Source organism: Cottoperca gobio, chromosome 17 (assembly GCF_900634415.1).
Source record: "Cottoperca gobio chromosome 17, fCotGob3.1, whole genome shotgun sequence".
Lineage (NCBI taxonomy): Eukaryota > Metazoa > Chordata > Actinopteri > Perciformes > Bovichtidae > Cottoperca > Cottoperca gobio.
The window spans coordinates 23,459,787-23,485,235 of record NC_041371.1 but is presented as its reverse complement, the minus strand read 5'-3'; the positions used below and the strand labels follow the sequence as shown (position 1 = coordinate 23,485,235).

At 42.6% G+C, this 25,449-nt stretch overlaps 1 protein-coding gene across 1 annotated transcript in view; it reads right to left on the bottom strand.

The window, feature by feature from the left end:
- LOC115022441 (potassium voltage-gated channel subfamily H member 7-like) overlaps positions 1-23,595 on the bottom strand; it is a 61,256-nt gene extending 37,661 nt beyond the window's left edge. Inside the window, exons 1-2 of the mRNA XM_029453417.1 lie at positions 23,520-23,595; positions 8,217-8,447 (exon numbers count right to left, since the gene is read on the bottom strand). Of these exons, the coding sequence (XP_029309277.1) occupies positions 8,217-8,447; positions 23,520-23,595 (307 nt within the window). The remainder of the gene's footprint in view (positions 1-8,216; positions 8,448-23,519) is intronic.
- Positions 23,596-25,449: the final 1,854 nt, after the last annotated feature.

The window sequence follows — 25,449 nt, the reverse complement described above, 5'->3', positions numbered from 1 at the left end:
TCATATTTTTCATTAGAGTATAAGTACCATATCAGACTAATTAAATGATAGACAACGGATTAGAGATTAATGGAAAGAGCCAAAAGATTATCCAGCTCTCTCACACACACACACACACACACACACACACACACACACACACACACACACACACACACACACACACACACACACACACACACCAATCTGGTTCTCACTCAATCTCGCACCAAGCTTCAACTTTCTGTCATTCTACTGCGTCCTTTCACTACTGCGTCCTTTTTCATTTCATTTCAGTTTCAGTCCCTTGCTAAGCGATAGTTATACAACTGATTGAGCCCCTCAGTACCTACGATATCTGTGGTAAAATTTGCTGTAAAATGTGAAGTCCCTCTATATAACATTGATTTGTATTATATATCTGTCCAATATGCGATCTAAAAGATCAGAACAGCCCCAGAAGAAGGTTAGGGTACATTTTTAGAGCACTTTATATTCACTTTGCGCTCATAATCAGTATGAAATTAGCATCTAATTTGTCTCGGAGCATTCTGAAAGTGGGGAAAGATCACCTTCATGGTTAAAGTTGCTGGAGATCACTAGTGAAGCTACATTGCTCAGCCAACAGGTTATTTGTTTGGGGAAACGTACATGGTGGATCTACCAGCAGTGACTTCTACCTTCTGTGATGTATTCACAGCCTTTCAACAGTTTTTGACATTCCCTGTCTAAGTTGCAACTGCAGAGTGCCCATTCAGTAAAAAAATTAAAAAATAATACATTTTAGGAGGGCAGTGCGACAGGAGAGGTTGAGTTACCTGGTCATAGTAAACATAAAGAATGAATGAGCAAATTTGAACTTGGGGCAGATTGTGGAGTTCTTCTCAGTGTGCAAACCATGCAGAATGCTGTTCAGACAGATGAACAAACTCTCTCTCCACAAACACTGTGTTGCGTCGCATTGTAACATGTGTGTAGACAACAAAATGTTCAAAAACGGTGCAGGCTCTTTCTTTTTGCTATAATGTATGAGTGTTTAATAATTTATTATTTACTGTTGATTCTGACATTACTGTTACGCCTCAGACACAGGGAAAGAAGACTCATACGCACGACTCCGGACACAATGGTAAAGTGTGAAAAAACAATACTTTACTTTCGTAAAACAGAATATTAAATCAAAGCGCTCACTAGGAGGATTAACAGAGTTGTCTGAAAAAACACACTGATACTTGGAACACTGTACTTGGATATGCTACGACAAGGATATGGTAAGACGAACTGACACACGACAAGGGGAGACAGGACAATTTATACAAGAGGTGAGTGGGAACAGGTGAAATCAATCAGGGGTGAGGGAGACGCTGACGATGGAGGGACATCACACCAGGACAGGAAGTAAAGGGATCTGGGTTGAGAAACAAGAGGTAGGTACAAAATAAAACAAGAAGTGACAAGACAACATGAACAACTCAACAAATTTGACGAGACATGACAATTACATCATAATGTTTCTTGATTTGAGTGCAGTTTTTGACACTGTGGACGACAGCATTCTTCTAAGCCGCTTAGTATCAAGGGGGTGATGTAAATGTTGGTGTACCCCAGGGAGTGGTCCTTGGCCATATGCTTTTAGTATTCTATAGAATACAATATCTGGTAGGTTCAGCTGAGCGCACCACCCTCAGGGCCAGTTAGAGAGCAAAGAAGTCCCTCTTGGCTCTGTTGGGATACTCTCTATGGTCCATGTATAGAAAGTTTATAGCACCTTGAGGGGCACCATGAAGTCCCTAAAGTGTCTGAGGTGGAAGGGATGCTGACATGCCTTCTTCATCAATGTTCTGGACCATGATAAATCCTCTGTGATGCAGACATCAAGGTATCTGAAACTGTCACCCTCTCCACCGGGGCTCTGTTGATCCTGAGGGTTGAACAGCCATTGCTTTTACATGCACTGTAGTAAGATGTTGACTGCAAATCTCATTCCATACCCCAATTACAGAAAACAGGTTTCTCGTTTACATGACGTTTTACAAGAAATCAATTTACTGGAGAGAGCCGACTGTGAGCTGGTTACGTAGTTCATGTAAAGACACTGCATGTTTTAGGGCAATTAGTAGTAATGCGTTTGAGAGAATACGTGTGTGGCATCCAGCTATACAAGATACTATTTAAAAAATAAGAATTAAGAAAAAACCTCGAAACAACACTTGACAACCTGTCTAACCTGTATTTCACTAACTAAGACTATGCTATTAGTATAATAAGAAAGTAGTTTTATTTGGAGTGGCTAGAGGGTGAGGGAAAGATTGGGTAAGGGTCGCGTTTGGTGGGATGAAGAGCGGTTGAGGAGAGGAATGTAAGGGGTCAAGGAGAGGGATAAAAGGGGTCGAGAAGAGGGATAAAAGGGGTTGAGGAGAGGGATATAAGGGGTCGAGGAGAGGGATGAAGGGGGTTCAAAGGGTTGTGTTCAGTGGGATGATTGGGGTCGAGGAGAGGGATGGAAAGGGTCGTTTAGAGGGATGAAAATAGGATTGTTAACGTTGGGACAAACTTGAGCCGATGGTTGGTCAGGCTTGTGTATGGTGGACTGCGGGGGTAGAGGAGAGTGATGAAAAGTGGTCGTTTGCATGGAGATGAGCCGGACAAGGTTGTGATGTCGCTGGAAGGGTTGAGACTCAGGGTGGAGGTATGTCTCAATGAGCTTCATGCTACATAATCCCCCAAAGAAACTTCACGGACTAGGTGACCGTTGGCTCGACTAGTGACCAAGGACTTTGGTTGTTTAGGCTAGTCTCTGGTTTACGTACATTAGATTAGGTTTGGATATGAGTTTAAACGGGAGAGGAAATCAGGGAAAGAGAAGTCAAACTAGTCATCATATTACCATTCTTTGTAAAATAAGTCTTGCCTTATTTCAGCATGCAACAGTATCCAGTCTTAATTGCTCATCTTTTACTTGTTATGAGGAGAAACATTTCCTCTCATTCTTCCATGGTGACCTTAGAAGTCTAATTACATTAAATAAGGGGGAGGCAGCTTTGAAGGTCCCCTTTAACCTCCTTATAATCCCTATGTATTCACTAAGGGTTGATTTTAATTTGGTGTGTTTTTGTGTGCATATCATAGCTGAGTACTTCAAATGAAGACTGTTACAACTCCATTAGCAAATCAAGTGAACCAAGGATACATATTACGGAACTATTATAATATTGTGTGTGTGTGTGTGTGTGTGTGTGTGTGTGTGTGTGTGTTAAAGAATCTAATCCCACAGATCCCCTCAGGCTCATCAGACAGTACAGTGTTTCAGGCTCTTACAGTATGTGCACTGCATATTACACCACAATATTATCTACATTTGGACAAATCGTGTCTAAATCTACAATGTGACAAAAACCTCCAAATATATTCCACTGACTCAACATAGAAAGGGTGCTGAAAATGAATCTGTTTTTCAAGGACCAAAACTGTAATATGGTCAGTGAACTGCTGACTCTGCTATTGTGAAACTGCCTCTATACTTCACTTTGAATTCAGTCTGAACAAACCTTAACCCTTTACTCAATTACCTAAAGGAGATATATTGTGCTCAATTTCAGGTTCATACTTGTATTTTTGTTTTAGAAAAAAAAACATTGCTTGTGTCATACTATCCCTGAATATATACCTGTATTCAACGTCTGCGCTCTCTGTATCTCTGAGAGTGACTGTTACGGCACTGTAGTTGTGACATCACAACTTTACAAAAATAAATATATATATATATATAAATATTTTTACTTTCCATTTAAAGGCAAAGTTTCTGAATATGGGCTGTGTGCATTTCTCCATGGATTGAGTGTTTTGACAATATTTATATATCAGCGAGACCTGCTTGACAATCAAAAAGCTCCTGGAAATCTAACATTTTACAATATGGAACCTTTAATTAGACCAGACTTAATTCTTCCACTTCATTCTTTGGGTTTTCAATGTAATGTATATTACGTCTTGTCACTATTAGAATAGCCCGGTTTTTTTTATTAAACTGAAGACATTTTGATTGAAGACAATCTTAAGGTGCTTTTACACATAACCTGTTTGGTTCAATTGAAATGAACTCAGGTCCATTTACCCGGTTAGTACTGTTCATTTGGGCTGCTGTGAAAGTTGTCAATCAAGCCCTGGTCTGAACCAAACAACCGGACCAAGACTGCCTGAAAAGGTGGGTCTGGGTCCGCTTCAAAGCAGACTGCGGTTGGTTTGTGGTGAGAAAGCAAAGCAATCAACCACAGAATTTTAAGATAGCAGATATGTGATTATAGCATGATTTTCAAAGCTAAACTACTCATAAAGCATACAGCGATCCCATTGTAATATGCCCGCGATCATTACTATACAAGACGCTTCGTGCATGTGTCCGGCGCTCCCAGACGTTCGCACCGGTCATCTGGGAGCGTGCAAAGGGCCTTTTGTACGGACGTGGAACGTCACCTCTCTGTGGGGGAAGGAGCCGGAACTAGTGTGGGAGGTGGAGCGCTACCAGTTGGATCTGGTGGGGCTTACCTCTACGCACAGTCTTGGCTCTGGAACCGTACTCCTGGATAGGGGTTGGACTCTATTATTCTCCGGAGTTGCCCAAGGTTTGAGGCGTCGGACGGTGGTGGACCCCGGTGGTCAGGAAAGCCGTTTGACTGAAGAAGGAGTCCTTCCGGGTTATGTTATCCGGGAGGACTCTGGAAACAGTTGCAGGGTACCGATGGATCCGTGGCAGAGGCAAAGCAGCGGGTGTGGGAGAAGTTCGGAGAAGCTATGGAGAAGGACTTTCGGTCAGCACCAAGGTGCTTCTGGAAAACCATCCGGAACCTCTGGAGGGGAAGCGGGGAACTATCCAAGCTGTGTACAGCAAGGGTGGGACCCTGCTGACTTTGACTAAGAAGGTTATCGGGCGGTGGAAGGAGCACTTTGAGGAACTCCTGCATCCGACTAACACGCCCTCTATGGTAGAGGCAGAGCTGGAAGATGATGGGGGATCATCGTCAATTTCCCTGACGTAAGTCACTGAGGTAGTCAAACAACGCCACAGTGGCAAAGCCGCAGGGGTTGATGAGATCCGTCCAGCAATGCTGAAGGCATTGGGTGTTGAGGGGCTGTCTTGGTTGACACGCCTCATCAACATTGTGTGGAAGTCTGGGACCGTGCCTAGGGGGTGGAAGACCGGGGTGGTGGTTCCCCTATTCAAAAAGGGGGACCAGAGAGTGTGTGCCAACTACAGGGGTATCATACTTCTCAGCCTCCCCGGTAAAGTCTACTCTAAGGTGCTGGAAAGGAAGGTTCGATTGAAGAGGAACAATGCGGACTCTCGCAAGGATCCTGGAGGGAGCCTAGGAGTACGCCCATCCGGTCTACATGTGTTTTGTGGATCTGGAGAAGGCGTATGACCAGGTCCCCCGGGTGATACTGTGGGAGGTGCTGCGGGAGTATGGGGTGAGGGGGTCACTTCTGAGGGCCATCCAATCCCTGTACACCCAAAGCGAGAGTTGTGTCCGGATAATAGGCAGTAAGTCGGACTCGTTCCCAGTTAATGTTGGCCTCCGCCAGGACTGCGCTTTATCACCAATCCTGTTTGTAATTTTCATGGACAGGATATCGAGGCGTAGTGCTTAGAGGAGAGGGGTTGCAGTTCGGTGGCCTGAGGATCTCATTGCTGCTCTTTGCAGATGACGTGGTCCTGATGGTTCATCGGTCTGTGACCTTCAGCAGTCACTGGATCGGTTTGCAGTGTGAAGCGGTTGGGATGATGATCAGCACCTTAAAATCTGAGGCCATGGCTCTCAGCAGGAAACCGGTGGATTGCCTACTCCGGGTAGGGAATGAGCCCTTACACCAAGTGAAGGAGTTCAAGTACCTTGGGGTCTTGTTTGCAAGTGAGGGCACGATGGAGCGAGAGATTCGCCGGAGAATTGGAGCAGCGGGGGCGGTATTACATTCGCTTTTCCGCACCGTTGTGATGAAAAGAGAGCTGAGTCAGAAGGCAAAGCTCTCGATCTACCGGTCGATCTTCGACTCGGAATACAGTCGCCGCTTTGCGTTGAAAGGAGCCAGTTGAGGTGGTTCGGGCATCTAGTAAGGATGCCACCTGGCCGCCTCCCTAGGGAGGTGTTCCAGGCACGTCCAGCTGGGAGGAGACCCCGGGGAAGACCCAGGACTCGGTGGAGAGATTATATCTCCTCACTGGCCTGGGAATGCCTCGGGATCCCCCAGTTGGAGCTGGCGGATGTGGCCCGGAGAAGGGAAGTTTGGGGTTCCTTACTGGAGCTGCTGCCCCCGCGACCCGACCCCGGATAAGCGGTAGACGATGGATGGATGGATGGATGGATGTAACGTTATACTTTACCTTCGCCCAATACACATTTTTACTGAATGGAGTCTGAACACACCTTAATACAAGTGAATAGCACCTCCAATACCGGCTTCTAACAGCTAACGTTAACTAGCTGCTGAGTTCAGCAAGTTCATACAAAATCAAATCAAATTTATTTGTATAGCCCAATATCACAAATTCTACATTTGTCTCAGTGTGCTTTACAGACTGTACAGGTTACGACATCCTCTGTCCTTAGACCCTCGCATCGCACAAGGAAAAACTTCCTAAAAGAAACCCCAAAATTAAAGGGGGAAAAATGGAAGAAACCTCAAGGAGAGCAACTGAGGAGGGATCCCTCTCCCAGGACGGACAGACGTGCAATAGATGTCGTGTGTACAGGATAAACAACATAGTACAAATACAACATTTGACAGAAATTGGATGAATCCAGGAAAATGTCAATAAGGCTTCCCGGTGTCCAGCAGGACCAGGTCAGCAGGCACTGTCACGATTCATGATCCTGACGTAAACTTTATCAGTGGCAACCTGCCACATGAGAGACAGACACTCCGGGGTATCATCGAGTTAGTAACAACAAACTACTTCTCCTTAGTAATGAAATTGTCTTTAGAGTTTAAGAGCTGGAGAATAGATGGTTGTCCACACACAAGTATACAGTAGGAAAAAAGAGCACTTGGCACTAACTTCATAAAATGCAAAGCCTCTCCTGTGGATGCTTCAGTTGAAATGACTGTACTGAGTTCTATCCTCACATAACCACACCCTCACATGCTAATAATCAGCCTCATTCTATTCTCATTCTTGTAAAAGGAAACATTCTAAAAAGTACAACAGAGTCTGAGGCACTGAGGAAACTAATGATGGTCAGCAAAAATCCTGATATACAGTTAAAGTAGAAGTGCTGTGTCAGCATGGCTCCCGATTCAGTAATCATTCTTGACACTCATGTTCTGTCTGTTAAAGACATTTATACTGTTGGCCTCCTCGTCTCCAGGCAAAAGCAATAAATCTGGGAATTGTTATTATCTATGAAATATAATAAAAACACAATAACAAAAGTAAATGTCAGTAGCTGCAAAAATGACAGATTAAATGTTCATAGGGGGGCTGCAGCACTGCAGTCTGTGAATGTACTGTGTGTAGAAACTTGTGGTAACATGCCATCACTGTCCAATGTCAACCATACAAAGTGCAACTAATATTTGTAAAGTAGACACAATACATTTAATATATATGTATAAATTCAGTTGCTGAGAAAATCTACAAAATAAACTATAGGTTATGTATATAAAGGGAAGAGGCCCCAGATTAAAATCTATTTGAGTCAAAGTGTCTATGATAATAGAAAGAGAAAGCTTGTGACAAAAATCGGAAAAGCCTTGTTGGACATTTTGTAAGCACTTCTGAAACTTCAGCCGCAGGCTTCAATATCTGATCAACAGCTAAAAATGCTACCTGTGCAACACTAGTCAAGCTTTATCTTGTATTGCAAAACACATCTGGTGAAAACGGATAGAGTTATGATGATGATGTAGTTATTGAAGAGTCACTTGACACTTCTTTTCATTAGAATATGTCATGGAGTCCATTCCACAACAAAACAAAGGAAGTAAAGCAACAAAGAGAGCGTGAACAGTCTGTCCTCACGAGGAAACATCTGTATGGTTATGTTTACCTGACATGGCCCTATAATGCCCATGGGAATTATGAGTGCTGTCTGTAAGGAGGTGCAAGTTCTGTGATGTTGTTACAGCACTGAGCTGTGTGAAGTCTGAGAAATTGAAGTGATGTCACTTGAGTCAGCATCAGTTCAGCAGACGACAAGTTTGAAAAAAGAAAACTCTACAACTGATGACTGAATGTATCATACCATCTTTAGTGTAGAGGGAGATTTCAACCTTCCTCTCCTCTGCTCCCAACAGAGCTTTAGCCATCTGGGCCACCGCTGGCCTCTTGGTGTGCGGTCCATACAGGAAGCTGCAGGTGCAGGGCTTCTGCATGACCTCGGCCCGGCTGTAACCGCACATCCCACAGAAGGCGTCATTACAGAAGATGATGGCACAGTTCTCCACCTGTGCATTGGCGATGATAAACTTTCGATCTGTGGAGGAAGAAGAAAGAGAAGAAAGGACAGATGAGGAGGACAAAAACACTTAGCACACCCACACACGTAATGAGAACACGCATTCATACTGACCTCCTTTAAGAGGACTCTGTCAGAAACATTGAGGGGACAAAGTGTCTAAACAGTGTAAACTCAGTTCTAAGGTTAAACAATCCAGTTTTTACAATAATGGTGCAACTTGCTGACGCAGTTATTATGACATATTGAGCACTAACATGACATTTTACCAGGTGCAGACTCTCGCATGAAGTGTTGTAAAGATTCAGGAAAATTCCCTTCCTGAGGAAATCTGAGGTAATAAAGGTTTTAGTACAAATCTTTAGAGATTTAAAGTTACCATGTGTAGATTTTGGTTGTAATTTTGTAATCTTATTATTATTATTATTATGAAGTTTTTGTTTGTAGGATACAATCCCAGTGGAAATTGGTGCATTCTAAGAGCTGTAAGAGCTACTTTAACTATCTACGCCCACTCACATCCAACACTGTCATTTTTAGTACCGGCACCAGACAGCACGAGATTATGGAATTCTTCAAAGCCTACAAATATTAAATATATATTAACAATGTTTTGTATTAAAGTCAAGGTTTTGGCATAAATGGCATCTATCTGTCTAACACTGTAGTCCAATCTAGAATCTAGACACATAATTTTGAACCAAAATGAAAGCAACTTTGAATGCTTCTCTGCGAGTCAACATCTCAGCCATCCCACTAACACACCAAGTGTCTCACTGAGGGTAAGCACAATATTTATTTTAGTCCTTACAGATGACAGTGGCATAATTCATATTTACAGCCCACTAGGCTATATTTATTCTCCTCGTCATGTTGTATTTTTTTGTCATATATGGTTTAACGATCAGAAGCGGGCCTTAAAAGCTTGCAGAGAATTTCAGAGCAGAGGGATTGCCTCCACATGTTTCTCAATATGGCGACAGCGGAGCCGGGGCTAGCAGCTAACAGCGCTAACAGCACCAGAAAGTGCTGACCACTTGTTTGAACAACCACAGAGGACGTCTTTATTATGTTCAACATAGCAATTCTATGTAGGCCACTGACTGAAGCAATAACACACAGTTATGGGAGCTCCGAGGGGCTGGATTGTTTACAGCATGTGCTAATTATTTTTGACACAACAAATAATAACAAATAATACTACTAATTCAGAAAAACAACATTCAATAATCCCAGGCTAATATGCTACATAACTGAAATGCACATCACTAAATGTTTAGCGTTATACACCAATGCTAGCACAATTAATTCTGTATTATTAGAATGAACAAAAAAATGCATACAAAGAGTTTACAACAACAAGCATGAACAAACAATCACAATCACAACAGAAATCTGTGGATTTACAAATGACTGTAGCTGTGAGCCAACACATCTGCACTACGAGCTACAGTTGAATAAGGTACGTTACATAGTCCTGCTAGCTAGTAGCTGCCTGCCAGCTGTAGCTAGCCCGGGTCGCACAGCACAAGACAAGAGTAATGTTAGCATACTTTCAGTGTGTCAGGTAAATAAATCCTGATTAGTATTAATCCACACTGGAAAGACTATCATATGTATTTGTCTACCTCAATCAATATATATTACGACACTACGAATATGTTTCTGCACTATTATGTATTTTCTGCACTATTATGTATTTTCTGCACTGAATGTATTACAAACATAATAGGGGCACTTCCCCTTTAAGAGTAACAGGTCAACAAACCATCACTTCCTGACTGCTGACGGAGGAGCGTGAGGGCGCCAAACTGGGACCAATGAGGAGAAGGTCAACGCCTACTCCATGTATTAGATGAGATGTTTACAACCCTTTGTACACACTTGGAGCGGGACCGTCAGACAGTTAACTGGGGCTTTTAGAGCGTTCAGTCTGTGGAAACGGCGAAGTGAAAAGTGTCCTCAGCTGAGAGTATTTTCTATGTTTGACTTATCACGTTAAATAAATATATCGATTGAACTAGAGGATTGCTGTTTTGATTCGACATTCAAGCTCCGAGTTCTTCAGCTTTTTCCAAACCCTTTAATTGGCGTCCCTGGGTGGGCCCAGAAAGGAGAAGTGAAGAACGATCGCCGAGTATCGTTGACTGGTATTCATTGCACGTGCAAAAGATCAGGTGAGAGTGAACACCGGTTAAAACAAATATTCACTACAGGTAGATTAGGAAAATTTATTAATGAATGCCAGCAACAATGTTCGACGGTCATAGCTAATACAACTGCTGTTAAACGATAGAAAGCAATCCTGAATGTTGAAATGCATGTGATAAGAGCAAGCATTGAAGATATTAATTGTGTTTCACGATATTTATAATCACTAAAAAGCCTACGGAGGGTTCCAGCGAAGATCTGGTTAGGGCAGGAAAAGCTCATATTAATCACTAAAAAGCCTACGGAGGGTTCCAGCGAAGTTCTGGTTAGGGCTCACGGGGAGCTCATACTTAATCAAAGAAAGCCCGTAATGGGTGTCCGGTCTGGTACCGGATAAAGCTTACGGTAAGCTTGCATTGATGTAGTTTAATACGAAAACACCTACGGAAGGTAGCTAAGAAAGCTTAGTTAGTTTAATGTTAAAGAAGTCCTATGGAAGGCAGATAGGTATAGTTTAATTAAAAGACTTAAGGGAAGCGTGGCTTAGAAGCCAGTGTTGTTTACCAAAGGAGAATAGTGATTATAATCCTGAATTACGTGAGAACCGATGACGATCGCCTCATAGTCTCAGATGTTGTATATCATCTCCTTTGGGGCAAGCATAGTGTAAAACATGTTAAGATTTGTTGTATTGTTGTATTGTTGTGAGTAAAGTGTGTTTAAAGCAGGCCTAAGGCGAGGCTAAACTAGCGCTGATATTTGGCTAATGCATTGGAGTTTGTAAAACGGGTGAAAACTGTTCAAACTGACTGGTAGACAGTTGTGAAATCAAAGAGAACCGTGGAGTGTGTGTGTGTGTGTGTGTGTGTGTGTGTGTGTGTGTGAAGTAGTTTTGAGTTGGAAAAACGTGAAAGCAGGAGACGTTTTTGTGAGAGGCCTCTGAGATTAGGACCAGTTAACTGTGGCCAAGTGATGCTGGGTCGCTAATTCCGCCTGCTTGATGTTACGAGGCATGAGAAAGTAAATTGTGATAAACTAAACCTTGAAACTTGTGCTGGAGCAGTGTGTGTGGAAAAAAAAATGCATATGTGATGTAGTGACCGAGTGATTAAACCAAAGATGCGAGTTTTCTCCAAACTAGGAGGAGAGAAAATTTAGAACAAAGAAACCTCCATTTTCTATCCTTCTTCATCCGGTGGGAATTCAAAAAAAAACCCCACATCCGGTTGAGAGCTAAAAATGCCTCTGGTGGACAAAATTGAGACTACAACTAGAAGTTTATAGAAACTTTACAAAATTTAAACACCTCCACCTGTAGGACGGCAAGTGAAGCGCACCTAAATTTAAAAATCGGGCAATAGAAATTCAAGGATAGAGTAGATGGACTTTTGAATTCTTGATTAATTTTTCTCTGAGTGACCAATTGAACATTTATTTTTCAGTAAATTTCTCGGTTCATTCATTTTTATTACAGTTTTATATCTTTTGATTAAAAAATATTTTTGCATATTACAGTTTTTATACCTTTTGATTAAAAAATATTTTTGCAAATTGGCATTTGTTTAAAAAATAGAAACATTTTGATTAATATTTTTCTAATCAACAATTCATTACATTTTTTATTGCAATTTTCATTAGATTTTCAGATTAACATTTTGTTCACTTACATTGATTAATTGAACATTTATTTTGATTAAAACGTCGCTTTCATTTATTTTTAGACAAAATATTAGAAAACAAAAAGATACTTTGATTAACATTCATTATTTTAGTTTTTGAGCTAAAGTTTGTTTTTGTTTAACCCAATTTTAATATTACAAATTTGTTTATAGATTAACATTTTTAGGAAATCCAGAAATTTAATACATATATGTTTTATCAAATTTTGTTTTGTTTAAACCATTTTATTAAAGTTAAACATTTTTTAACATCTTTAGAAATCCGGGATTTAACAAATAAACAACATTTGTCCCTTAGTGGGGTACTGCGTACATCAGTTACAATGGCGGACAAGGGGGACTCAAAACCAGTCAAGACTGTAACCACAGCGGACTTGAAAGTGACGATGTTCAAAAGGCTGGAAGCCTCCACTGAACCTACTGAAAGAAGGAAAGTCAGAGAAAAAATGGAAGAGCTGCTCCAGCTGTGGCAAACAAGAAAACTCATCTCAGAAGATGACAAGCCAGGTCTTACTGTAAAACAACGAAAAGCAGTTGTTGACTATGAAAACGGAGAATATCTGCAACACGCCACAGCCTGGGAGAAAGCGGGGAAAAAAGGATTCGGCACTGCATATAGAGCATTTCAGAAAGCTGAAAAGAGGAAGGCTCGTGCCACGAGTCTTCTTTTCCATCTTAAATATGTACCACCAAATGCGGAGGGTACAATCTGCGTGGTCAAGAAAGCGGGAGAGACAAAAGATGACAGCAAAGATCAGAAGACACACATCTCTCAAACTCCTCAGCTCTACCCAGATTTGTCCCAAGTGGCCGACACTCCGGCATACTTATCCAATAGCAATCCTTTCCCTTCCACTTCCATTCAAGCACCCGTGTACAAGGTGAGTGGAGGAGTTTTGGAACTCGAGGAAAATGAGAGAAGCGCACGTATGGGATCCGTGCTGAAACAATTCACAAAACTCTCAGACGAGGAACAGAGAATGGTGGAACATGGCATGAGGGAACACAGCATGAGGGAACACAGCATGAAAATGAAAGACAGAGGGTTCCAAAAGGATGTTCTCTCAACCCCAGTTCCAGCACACTTGCCCCACAGTATCTTGGAGGCTGCCCAGACCTCTCATCCTGTCCAATCGCTATATCATCCCCAGTCACTTCCAAATTCCTCTGGAAGACTGAAGAGCATGACCATGGACAAAGAAGCAAGACAAATGAGTGGGGACGGAACAAAGCAAAAGGGATCACAAGGAATGGCTGAGCTATTGACCCGAACAAACTATCATGACTACGTGGGACAGAGTGTGACACAAGGGATTGGATCATCAAGGGAGAAGGACTGGGGAGGACAGAAGGGCGCATCACAAGCGGGAGGATTCCAAGGGGATGCAGAAAAGGATCCCAGCAGAAAGAACTCAGTTACAGAAGACGGCCGAACGAAATTAACCATACTGGAAGGAAGCATGACAGTGGCTGAAGAAGCCTCCATCGCCAGCAGAACCAGAAGACAGGATCAATTAAGAGAGGTGCAGGCCCCCCTCATGACAACTCAAGGAGGGAACATGATATACCAACCATGGAGTCATCGAGACTTGGAGGGTTTGGTGTCCAAACTTCCTCCCCTCAGCGGCGGAGGACAAAAGTGGATTTCGGAATTTGAAAAGTATACTGCAGGAGACAGAGTGTGTGTGGGTGATTTGAGATGTGTCATTGCCAGACTGGAAGGAAGTCTGAAGGCGAGGGAAATTGACACTAAAACAGGATGCAGTGGGGCGGATGATGAACTGTCGTTCAATGCATGCAGGAATCACTACTGGACTGCCCTGAGAGACACCTACCCCACCACTCGCAGCCTGACAGCTATGTCCAGCCTGAAGAAAGGAATTGAAGAAGACATGCATCTTTTCTTAAAAAGGAGCGAAGGCGTCTGGATAGACGGCACTGGAGAGAGACATGACTCCACCCCAGCAGTCACCATGCTATGGAGAAATGCAGTGATAAAGGCCCTGCCTCCTCGAGTTCGAGAACAACTGGAGGATGTGGTGGGACTAGACACAAAGTCTAATGAGGAATGGAGAGAATACCTTGTACACCACGACCTTAAGAACAGGAAAACGGAAGGAGATAAAAACGAAGAAGTGAATGCGCTTACCAAGAGATTGTTAAGGATGCAAGTGGCTGAAAAAGACAGCGAGGCTTCAAGGCTTAAGAGAGAGAAGAGACAAATGGTGATGGGTTCTCCAGCTGCAGTGGAATTCGGAACAGAAGGGCAAGCGCAGCAACAGGCTACACTGGAGGTCAGTGCTCAGCCCTATTACCCTACAGGGCCGTTCAAGGCTCATCCCTATAATAGAGAAGCCCAGTTTAGTGCCCCGCCTTACTACCCGACAGAGCCACGCGGAGAACAGTGGAGAGCGGGAGGAAATCGCTACAGAGCCAGAGTACAAGACCAGTCAACTAGGTGCTTTGGTTGTGGAGATCACAGCCATTGGCTCAAAGATTGCCCAAATTATCAAAGTGCTCAGCGGTATGGGCCCCCACAGTACATGCAGCGTGGGAGGGGACTCCCTAACAATAATAGAAGAGGAGGGAGAGGACAAAGAGGTTATGGGAGAGGTGGCAACCCACCAAACACCCATCAACTGCCCCTCTCTGCTTGGGAACCGCCCCAGCAGTGGGATGGCTCCTACCAATGAGGATGCCCAGAGGATCCAACTGCAGGTGAAGCTATTCCAGCTAAAAATGAACCAATGGTCACCTGTATAATAGAAGGAGAAAAGATGGAGTTGATGGTGGACACAGGAGCTACAGCGTCCTGTCTGACTTCCCTGAAGGGAAAAGTACCACCTCTCTCCTCTAAAACCCTTCGGATAGTTGGATACTCGGGAAGATCAGAAGAGCAAAAGTATACCGTGCCATTGGTTACTGCAGTTGGTAAACAATCCCTACTACATCCGTTCCTATATTCCCCAAAATGTCCTGTAAACCTAATGGGCAGAGACCTGCTGGTCAAGACAGGAGCACGAATTCTGTGTTCTTGTGATGGGTTGGTCATACAGTTCCCAGGACAAATACCCCTGCATGGACATTACCAGAATGATCAAAGAATTATGGTAATGGCTGCCAGCCCAAATCGTGAAATGGAGGAGGCCACAACAACAGTGTATTGGAATCGACTGTTGACTGATGAACAAGATGCTCCGGGAGTTCAGAAGGCCTACATGGAATGGAAACCCTGGATCAACACTTTGGGTCCATATGGTCCTCCGCTTGACCCTCTGCATTGCACCTATAACTACCTACGCCAACCAGACGAAGAATACCAACAAGCCTGGGAAGAAGAAAAAGACAGAGAGAGAGAGCAACTGATGGTCAAAGACATTTATATAGGACCTCAGGGTGTGGCTGCATATTGTGCTCTCAAGACAGAACAGCAACAATGGTATGCACTGTCGACTGAAGCCGTGCCACACATCACACTGGCACTGGCAGTAGGAGCTGAAGCAAGATCTTTAGGTCCCATGGTCAAAAAAGCCAGAACAATGAACTGGCTCCCTACCAACATTGCCCGCATATGGAAATCAGACGACGAGACCATGTGGAAAATAACTCATCACAGTATGGATGTTGGCATCTTGGAACAACACGAACTGGAAAGGGATCATGGGAGAGAACACACCAACCATCCTGACACCGAAGAAACCCTAAAGACAGTACCACACTATCTGTGGGCTACTGGAGACTATGATGTAGGTTATGTACCTAATCATCAGGTCTCAGTCACTCTGAGACCTGGGCAGATGTCATGTTGGTTGCCACAATACAACCTCAAGAAGGAACAGATTGAAGGTATAGGAGCAACAATCACTGGACTTCTAGGTGCAGGAGTAATCAGACCCTCAAACTCCACCTGGAACACTCCTATTTTGCCAGTCCCAAAAGCAGGCAACAAAGGCTGGAGAATGGTTCATGATCTAAGAAGAATCAATTCAGCCACCGTTTCACAACACATCCCTGTACCAGACCCCTATGTGGCGCTACAAAATCTGAACCCTGAACACAAGTACTTCACTGTGATAGACTTGGCAAACGCTTTCTTTTGTTTACCATTGGATCCTGAAGTACAGGACCTGTTTGCATTCACATACAGAGGACAGAGATACACCTACAACAGAATGCCACAAGGGTACAAAGATAGCCCAGGGTTGTTCAATCAAGCGCTGAAAAAGGATTTAACCATGTTACACTTACCACAGGGTGTAACTCTGATCCAGTACGTTGACGACTTGCTGCTTGCAGGTACTACTGCTGAGTCGTGTCTAGAAGCTACAGCTGATCTCCTCGCACTACTTGCTAGAGCAGGATACAAGGTGAAAAAGGAGAAAACACAAGTCGCTAGAAGATCAGTCACCTTCTTAGGAAGACTAATTTCTGCAAACAGTCTGACCTTAACCAATGCACAAAGGACCTCAATCCTGTCACATGGCAAACCAAAGACTGTACAACACATGCTAGCATTTCTCGGCCTGACGGGTTATAGCAGAACTCATGTACCAGAGTACGTCAATCTGACCCAACCTCTCAGAGACATGCTTGCGGAAGCAGGAAACAGAAACCTCACCGCTGAACTTATCTGGACCATAGAAGGCGAGGAAGCCTTCACCAAGACCAAGCAAGCCTTGGGACAAGCTGCCCATCTCTGCTCCCCAGACTACAATGCGGACTTTCATTTGGATGTTTCTGAAACAGAAGGGATGGTAAATGGTGTTCTGTTCCAGAAAAAAGGGGGAGAGAGACATGTACTGATGTACCACAGCTCAAAATTGGACAGTGTGGAGCTAGGACAAACAGGTTGTGCAAGACATTTGGCTGCATTGGCAAAGACAATCAAGAAGACGGCACACGTGGTGATGTGCCATCCACTCAAAGTAAACACTACGCATGGAGTAGTGGCTTTTCTAAACTCACAAGCTTTCACCTTTTCACCAGTCAGGAAAATACAAATTGAAGAAGTGCTGACTAAACCACACATCACATATGTGGCAGAGACAATTAACATGGCAACAGGACTGAATTCAAAAAACCACGACGCTCATGACTGTGCATTCGTCTCACAACAAGACCTCAAGATAAGGTCAAATTTGGAAGCAGAGCCACTTCAAGATCCAGAGCAAACTATATATAGTGACGGTTGTTGCTATAAAGGAGAAGAAGGAAATGTGGCTTCTTATGCTGTGGTGCAACAAAATGGAAAAGAGATAATAACATTGGAAGCTTGCATCATTCCACAACCAGCCTCTGCGCAACTAGCAGAAATAGTTGCGTTAACACAAGCGTTAAAACATGGAGAAGGCAAGAGAGTAAACATATACACAGACTCAGCCTATGCTCATGGAGCAGTCCACATTGACGGACCTCAGTGGATCAGAAGAGGTTTTTTGACTTCATCCAAAACTCCTGTTAGACATACTGAAGCCTTAAAAGCCCTACTAAAAGCTGTACTACTGCCATCACAGGTTGCTGTAATAAAGTGCAAAGGCCATCAGAAAACAGATACAGCAGTAGCAAAAGGCAATGACGCAGCAGATAAGGCAGCGAAACTAGCAGGCGGCTACATACAGCAAATGATTTGTCTAAACAGTGAGAGAGAAGGAGAGCTGACTTTGGAGAGCATTAAAGAAATGCAGAAACTAGCAGGTCCATATGAACAAACGCAATGGGTTCAAAAGGGTGCCGCCCATACAGAAGGGCTGTGGAGAGCACATGATGGCAGGCTAGTGGCACCAGCTAAGTTATGCCACATGCTGATAAAACAAGCCCATGGCCCCACACATGTTGGAAAATTAAGAACAACAAGAGATGTCGAGGTACAATGGTGGCATCCATACATGAAAGAGATGGTGGAAAATTTTGTGACAGAGTGTGACACCTGCAACAATTTTAATGACAAACGAACATACAAGTGTCCAATGGGTCGGTTTCCAGTTCCAGATGCTCCATTTAAGGAGATATGTATTGACTATACTGACATGGGAGCAGACAATGTTGTGAGAGGATACAGATATATCCTGGTGATGGTTGATCGTTTCACCAAGTGGATTGAAGCCATCCCCTGTAAAAAAGAGGATGCCAACTCTGTAATCAAATGGTTACAAAAGGAACTCATACCAAGGTATGGAGTGCCACGCTGTATAAGATCAGATAATGGAACACACTTTACCAGCCACAAGCTTGCAGAAGTAGAACAATATTTCGGCATAACACACAATTTTGGCTCAGTCTACCATCCGGCATCTCAGGGTCTGGTAGAGCGTGCAAATCAAACACTCAAAAGAAAAATTGCTAAAGCATGTTATGGTAACAAGCTAAAATGGGTAGATGCTTTACCCTTGGCACTCATGTCCATGAGATCCTCACAAAGTAATCAAACACATTTGTCTCCACATGAGCTGTTAACAGGGAGACCGATGCCTGGCCCTCCAAGAGAAGGAGGGCATGGACCTGTTTTAGATCTATGGCAAATTGAAGTAGATGAATATGTCAGGGAATTGACTAAAATCATAAGCGTTTTGTCTACACAGGTGCAAGCAGCAGCAGAGGTACCTGAGGAACCACCAGAGACTCCTGTTGGACCAGGTGATTGGGTAAGGCTCAAGGTCCACAAAAGAAAGTGGTCTGAACCTAGGTGGACGGGACCGTGGGAGGTGATAGAACGCACTTCACACGCGCTCCGAGTAAAAGGTAAAACAGGAGCTAATTGGCACCACCTCACACATTGTGTACCCGCACTGGCGCCTGCTCGCACTCTGGCAGAAGTTAGACAAGATCTGAGCCTGTCAGAACAAAACGCTAATGAATAATATAGTGTGAGTCTAGAAAAAGCATCAGAGGACAAATTGTCTTTAGATTACCCCCACTTTACACCTGTTACGACAACGTGCAGGTTCGTTTAAGCAAGCCGATAAAACCAGCCAACATTAAGCGATATAGACAAGATAATGAAAAAGAATATCACTCTGTGGGGAAGCACTTCGGTGTTAGCCGGGATAGCGTTGCTTGCTGTCCTTATAGTACTCCCCTTGACATGGGGGGAGTTTGACCCGCATGAATCACGTAAAGAACCAGATAATCTAACAACTAACCAATTCCAAAATGAAACTTCACCCCCTAACAACCTACGCATGAAACGCATGAAACGGGACGAAACCGTAGATATTAACAAAGAGGGAATTACTGTAACAGTAGAGGAAGGCAAGATCACCTCGTTTGAATTTGATGTAAACACCATGAAGTCTGTTAACGCTTTCCAATGGAGCACACAATGTGATTCCAATAAAGCCAAGTATCTATGTACACCTCCCTGTTATTTTGGCGATGTATTTTCACACTCGAACGGAGGATGGATTAATCTAGACCATCGCTTGGTTGAAAAATGGAGAATCATAAAACGAAGCCCATGTCAGTGCGGTGTGAAAGAACCACCAAATACTAACCCTGATCCAAGAACTTTGCCTGGTAATGGTCATCCGACAAATTGTAACCCTGTGGTCATCACGATCTTCAATCCCGATTCCACTGATTCTGGCCTGTACTATTTAGGTATATCAAAGAATCCTAAAGACCCACTTTTCAGCTTCACGTTAAGGGTAATCGAGCCTAGGAAGACACCCTATATATTGCATGCTGATTTGGAAAAGAAAAGAACGAAAGTGACTTATCTGAATGTCAATAGTCTTAAAGATACAATGGCAGCGGAGACAGGATATCAAGAGAAAAATGCATGGTTGGATTGGGTGAGATATTCGGCTGCACATAATTATCAGCCAAACTGTGTTGCATGTGCCACGGCTAGACCTAGTTTAGCAACTGTGCCATTCCCATTGAATCTGAGGAAAGACCCAACAGGTATTAAGTGCATGCTCGCATTGTACACATCTCTTGAACCAAACGGCTGCAAATCATTAGCATTGTTGTATCCAGTGACTAGAAAGGACATCATTCCACCCCCATTCAGAGCCTACGAGGGCGATTATGAGTGCATCAAGAGAACCAAGGGTACAGGCACTGAAGTAGGACATTTTAAAGGGTGTAATTCTACCATAGAGGTCACCCCACAAGGGATAGTCCTGGAAACACCTATATCATTCATGTTATATGCCAGAGCTGATGTATGGTGGTATTGTGGTACACATATCCTGTATCCAAATCTACCAGCAGACTGGGTAGGTACCTGTGCATTAGTGCAGTTGGTAATGCCTTTCTACATAATGCCATTTACTCCAGAAGAACTTACTGATCTGGCTAATGGAGAGACTCTCAAGAGTCGAGTTAAACGTTCTGCTCCCGGTGGAAGTTTCAGCTCCACAATTTACATAGACTCCATAGGAGTACCACGAGGTGTGCCCAATGAATTCAAAGCTAGAAATCCAGTATTTGCGGGTCTGGAGTCCATTTTCGCTCAGGTCACTATCAACAAAAATGTAAATTGGATTAATTACATTTATTACAACCAGCAGAGATTTGTGAACTTCACCAGAGATGCTCTAACTGGGGTGCATGAGCAGTTAGGGCGGACTAGCCTGATGACTCAACAGAACAGAATTGCATTAGACATGTTGCTAGCTGAAAAAGGGGGTGTCTGTAAATTGTTTGGATCTATGTGTTGTACTTTCATCCCAAATAACACAGCTCCTGATGGATCCTTTACCAGAGCTTTGAAAGGACTTGACAGACTGAGCAAAGAGCTAGCATCAAACAGTGGGGTAGAGAATTACTTCACAGACTCCCTGGAGCGTTGGTTTGGTCAGTATAAGATGTTGGTATTGTTCATACCGATAATGATAGGCATAATAATCCTATGTGGATGCTGTGGCATTCCATGTATCCACACCCTGACCACTAGATTGATCACCACTGCCCTGAGCAAAGAGAAAGAAACTGAGAAAGGTCAGTTTTTTATGCAAGAGCAAACCAAGTTACTCATAGACTATGATATAGAGCAGGAACACGAAAACCAGGAAGATAATTTCGTGTGAATAACTCTACAAAGTGTTTTTTGCTGCCATACCGAAGCCACAGACTTATTGTAGCTACAGTCTTTTATTGTAGCCACAGTCTCTCAGTCGTATACAGATATTACAGTCTTTTACTGATGTTAAAGTTTACTAATATTTACAGTCTTTTACTGATGTTAATGTTTACTGATATTTACAGTCTTTTACTGGAAGTGTTTTTTATTATACTGAAGCTAATTGTCTTTATGCTGGAATAAAAAGTGAAGTTCTTTGTTATTATACTGAAGGTGTTCTTTAGTACAGTTGATGTTTTATACAGAAGGTATTCTTTATTAAAGTTGATGTTTTCTACCAAAGGTACTTTTTATGACTGGAATAAAAACAAGTGCAATGTGAATGTATTCTTGTATACCATATGCTGAATTTGTACACCACTCGGTGCCTTATATTTACTGGAGATTATACACACCATAAATGGTGTGTAAAGGGGGAATTGTCAGGTAAATAAATCCTGATTAGTATTAATCCACACTGGAAAGACTATCATATGTATTTGTCTACCTCAATCAATATATATTACGACACTACGAATATGTTTCTGCACTATTATGTATTTTCTGCACTATTATGTATTTTCTGCACTGAATGTATTACAAACATAATAGGGGCACTTCCCCTTTAAGAGTAACAGGTCAACAAACCATCACTTCCTGACTGCTGACGGAGGAGCGTGAGGGCGCCAAACTGGGACCAATGAGGAGAAGGTCAACGCCTACTCCATGTATTAGATGAGATGTTTACAACCCTTTGTACACACTTGGAGCGGGACCGTCAGACAGTTAACTGGGGCTTTTAGAGCGTTCAGTCTGTGGAAACGGCGAAGTGAAAAGTGTCCTCAGCTGAGAGTATTTTCTATGTTTGACTTATCACGTTAAATAAATATATCGATTGAACTAGAGGATTGCTGTTTTGATTCGACATTCAAGCTCCGAGTTCTTCAGCTTTTTCCAAACCCTTTAAGTGTCACCTCCATCTGCTGATGAGAATCATTCATGAATGCAGAACATATTTAGATGATAGGGATCCAGATCAGAAACAGCCTACATGAGGTGGGCAAACATAAGCAACCTCATGGATGATACATAGAAAGGATGGCCATGTTGCCCCAGCCTAATGTCACTTCCTTATTAAGTGAAATGTGACGTCACAACAATTGCTTACTCTCTTGCTACTGTATAATAGAGCTGTACATTAAAGAGAAACTCCACTGATTTTACTCGTCAGTCTGCCTCCAGGTGTTGAAGACTAATATGTGAAAACGTATAAAGCCTTTCGTGTATGAAGTCGGTGAAATTGAAGTGATGTCACTTGAGTCAGTGTCAGTTGCAATCTTAGTGCTATGATTAATAAATGCATATATAGTATATAGTATATATATATATATATACATATATATATATACATATTTTAAGACCAAGGTAGGAAAACACGGCGTCAGTTTTTATTTGTGTTGCTTAAATGCTTTTAAATGTTTTAATCATTTTACAGATTAAATGAAATTAATAGATGATACATGACGATGCAATGGATAAATGCCTGTTGTAACTAATGTAGCAATGACTTTAATCTGGCTGTTCGACACTCAACATAAATTTACAGGAGAAAATGTAAGACTATTAGAAAAACTAATAATTCCTACATTAACAGAGGAATTGTCAAAATGTAGTAGTTTGTAAAAAAAATTATAAGAAAGGTAAAAGTGTTTTGCAAATTGTTGAAAAATATATTTTTTTAATTCTCTGACAAACATAACAGTTTACTAATCATTATTATTTGCTGATTATTTGCCTGTTTGTAAATGTATTTAAATAATTCATTTGACCCAAAACATAAAGTGTATACATATTCTATGTGTTATTAAAACAAACACCTCCACATAATGTTCAATATATTGACATCTGTTTACAATTATTGTTACTACACAAGCATGTCTATAGGTTATGTATTTTGGCCTCCCGGAAAATCTGCCAGTTTATTTATAAATGATTGTGTTAATCTGAGTGTAAATCATTTCATGGATTAAATAACTGAATACCCATAACATAATGAGTATACATATTCAATTTGGTAAAAAAACAAAAACAAAAAACACGAATAAAAGTTTGCCTCATTTAATAAACGTAAACTCATCAAATAATGCAGTGAGATTCAGGTGTTGCTGGCTAAACCCAACGCAGCCAAGTACTTACTCTGCCCCTCGAACTTGCGGATGATGGTGTCCAGGAAAGTGTTCTGGGGGGCCACATGGCCCCGTCTCACCGGCATGGTGATGGAGCTCCTTCAGCTCTTATTGCTGGACACGAGCTGTTCCGATGAGTGGAGCAGATGTTCTCCTGCACAGAGCCGTCTCCTAATTGTCTGCTGTCACACCACATCCTTTCTCCCTCTCTCAGGGTATCTCCATCCAGACTGCACAGGCCCGCCCATAATCTGAATCCTTGCTTTTGATTGGTCCGTACAACAGGTAGGCTATATATTATCCATCAATGAGCTATTACTGCTGCTTCTGATACCACTACTGCATGTCATACTGCTGACATGGTTATACATGTTATTGTGCTTTAAGGCATTAACAGGCATCACATCAGAAAATAATGTTTTCTTTGTTAGTTTTTTTAACTTCTAATTTAGACCAATAAACAAGCTGCAATAAAAAACAAAGGATACATTACAATTTGGCTAAGAATCAAATTAAAGGCAATAGGTAAAAATGAAGAAATGCACAAAAAGGAGATGGTAATTGATGAATGATGCAGATCATTTAGAGACGGGTTTGATATTTAGCATTCACTGCTGATATTCTTTCTGCCTCATGTGTACTTCTCACAGACCAACAGAGACTGTGCAGGGAACACACCAGAGGGACCGTGCAGGGGACACACCAACAGAAACAGTGCAGGGGACCGACCAACAGAGACAGTGCAGGGGACACACCAACAGAAACAGTGCAGGGGACCGACCAACAGAGACAGTGCAGGGGACACACCAACAGAAACGGTGCAGGGGACCGACCAACAGAGACAGTGCATGGGACACGCCAACAGGGACAGTGCAGGGGACACACCAACAGAGACAGTGCAGGGGACACACCAACAGAAACAGTGCAGGGGACCGACCAACAGAGACAGTGCAGGGGACACACCAACAGAAACAGTGCAGGGGACAGACCAACAGAGACAGTGCATGGGACACGCCAACAGAAACAGTGCAGGGGATCGACCAACAGAGACAGTGCAGGGGACACACCAACAGAAACAGTGCAGGGGACAGACCAACAGAGACAGTGCATGGGACAAGCCAACAGGGACAGTGCAGGGGACACACCAACAGAGACAGTGCAGGGGACACACCAACATAGACAGTGTAGGGGACATCAGCTCTCTCAGCACTGTCCCTGCAGCAGAATGACTCTTACTTCAGCCCCACAGTGACACCTGCTGGATCAATGAAATGATGAAAGATGTTGTCCTGTCAGGTGCTTTAGTTCACAAAGAGGAAACACTTTGATAAAAAGTATTATGTATGTCAGTCGTTCTCAACCTATCCATTATCCAGGTCCCTTACCACGCCCATCAAATAAAATGTAGGCTAATTGTCTCCCCAGAATTTTAATGTTGATTATTATTCTGTTTGTATTATTCTGATTATTATTATCATATTATTTAAAAAGAGTTTGTTGTTGTTTTAACCTTCAATTGCCCTGATACACCATGTACCCAGGGAGCAAACAAAGACATTTTATTCAGGAGTGTTTAACAAATGCAACGGTAAGAAGTTTGAGATTCAAACTTTAATCAGTGTCATAGACTGCAGCCAATCAGGGTCAGACATTCAAACTGTAACCGGTGTTAAACACAGCAGCCTCAGAAATGCGAAACAATTTGCAATCTTAAGTGTTCCAACAATAAATGAGCAGCCAACAAAGGAACAAGTCTGAGGTGCTGCGCCCCAACGGTTCCTCCTGAAATTCTGTTTTTTAAAATATATATATAAATATATATAACTATATAGCGCCAAATCACAACTAAAACTAAAACTAAACGCTTATGTAATTTATCTAATTTATGTGCACGTTTCTGTGTCTTGCTTTGCGTTATTCATATTCTCTCCGTTTCGCGA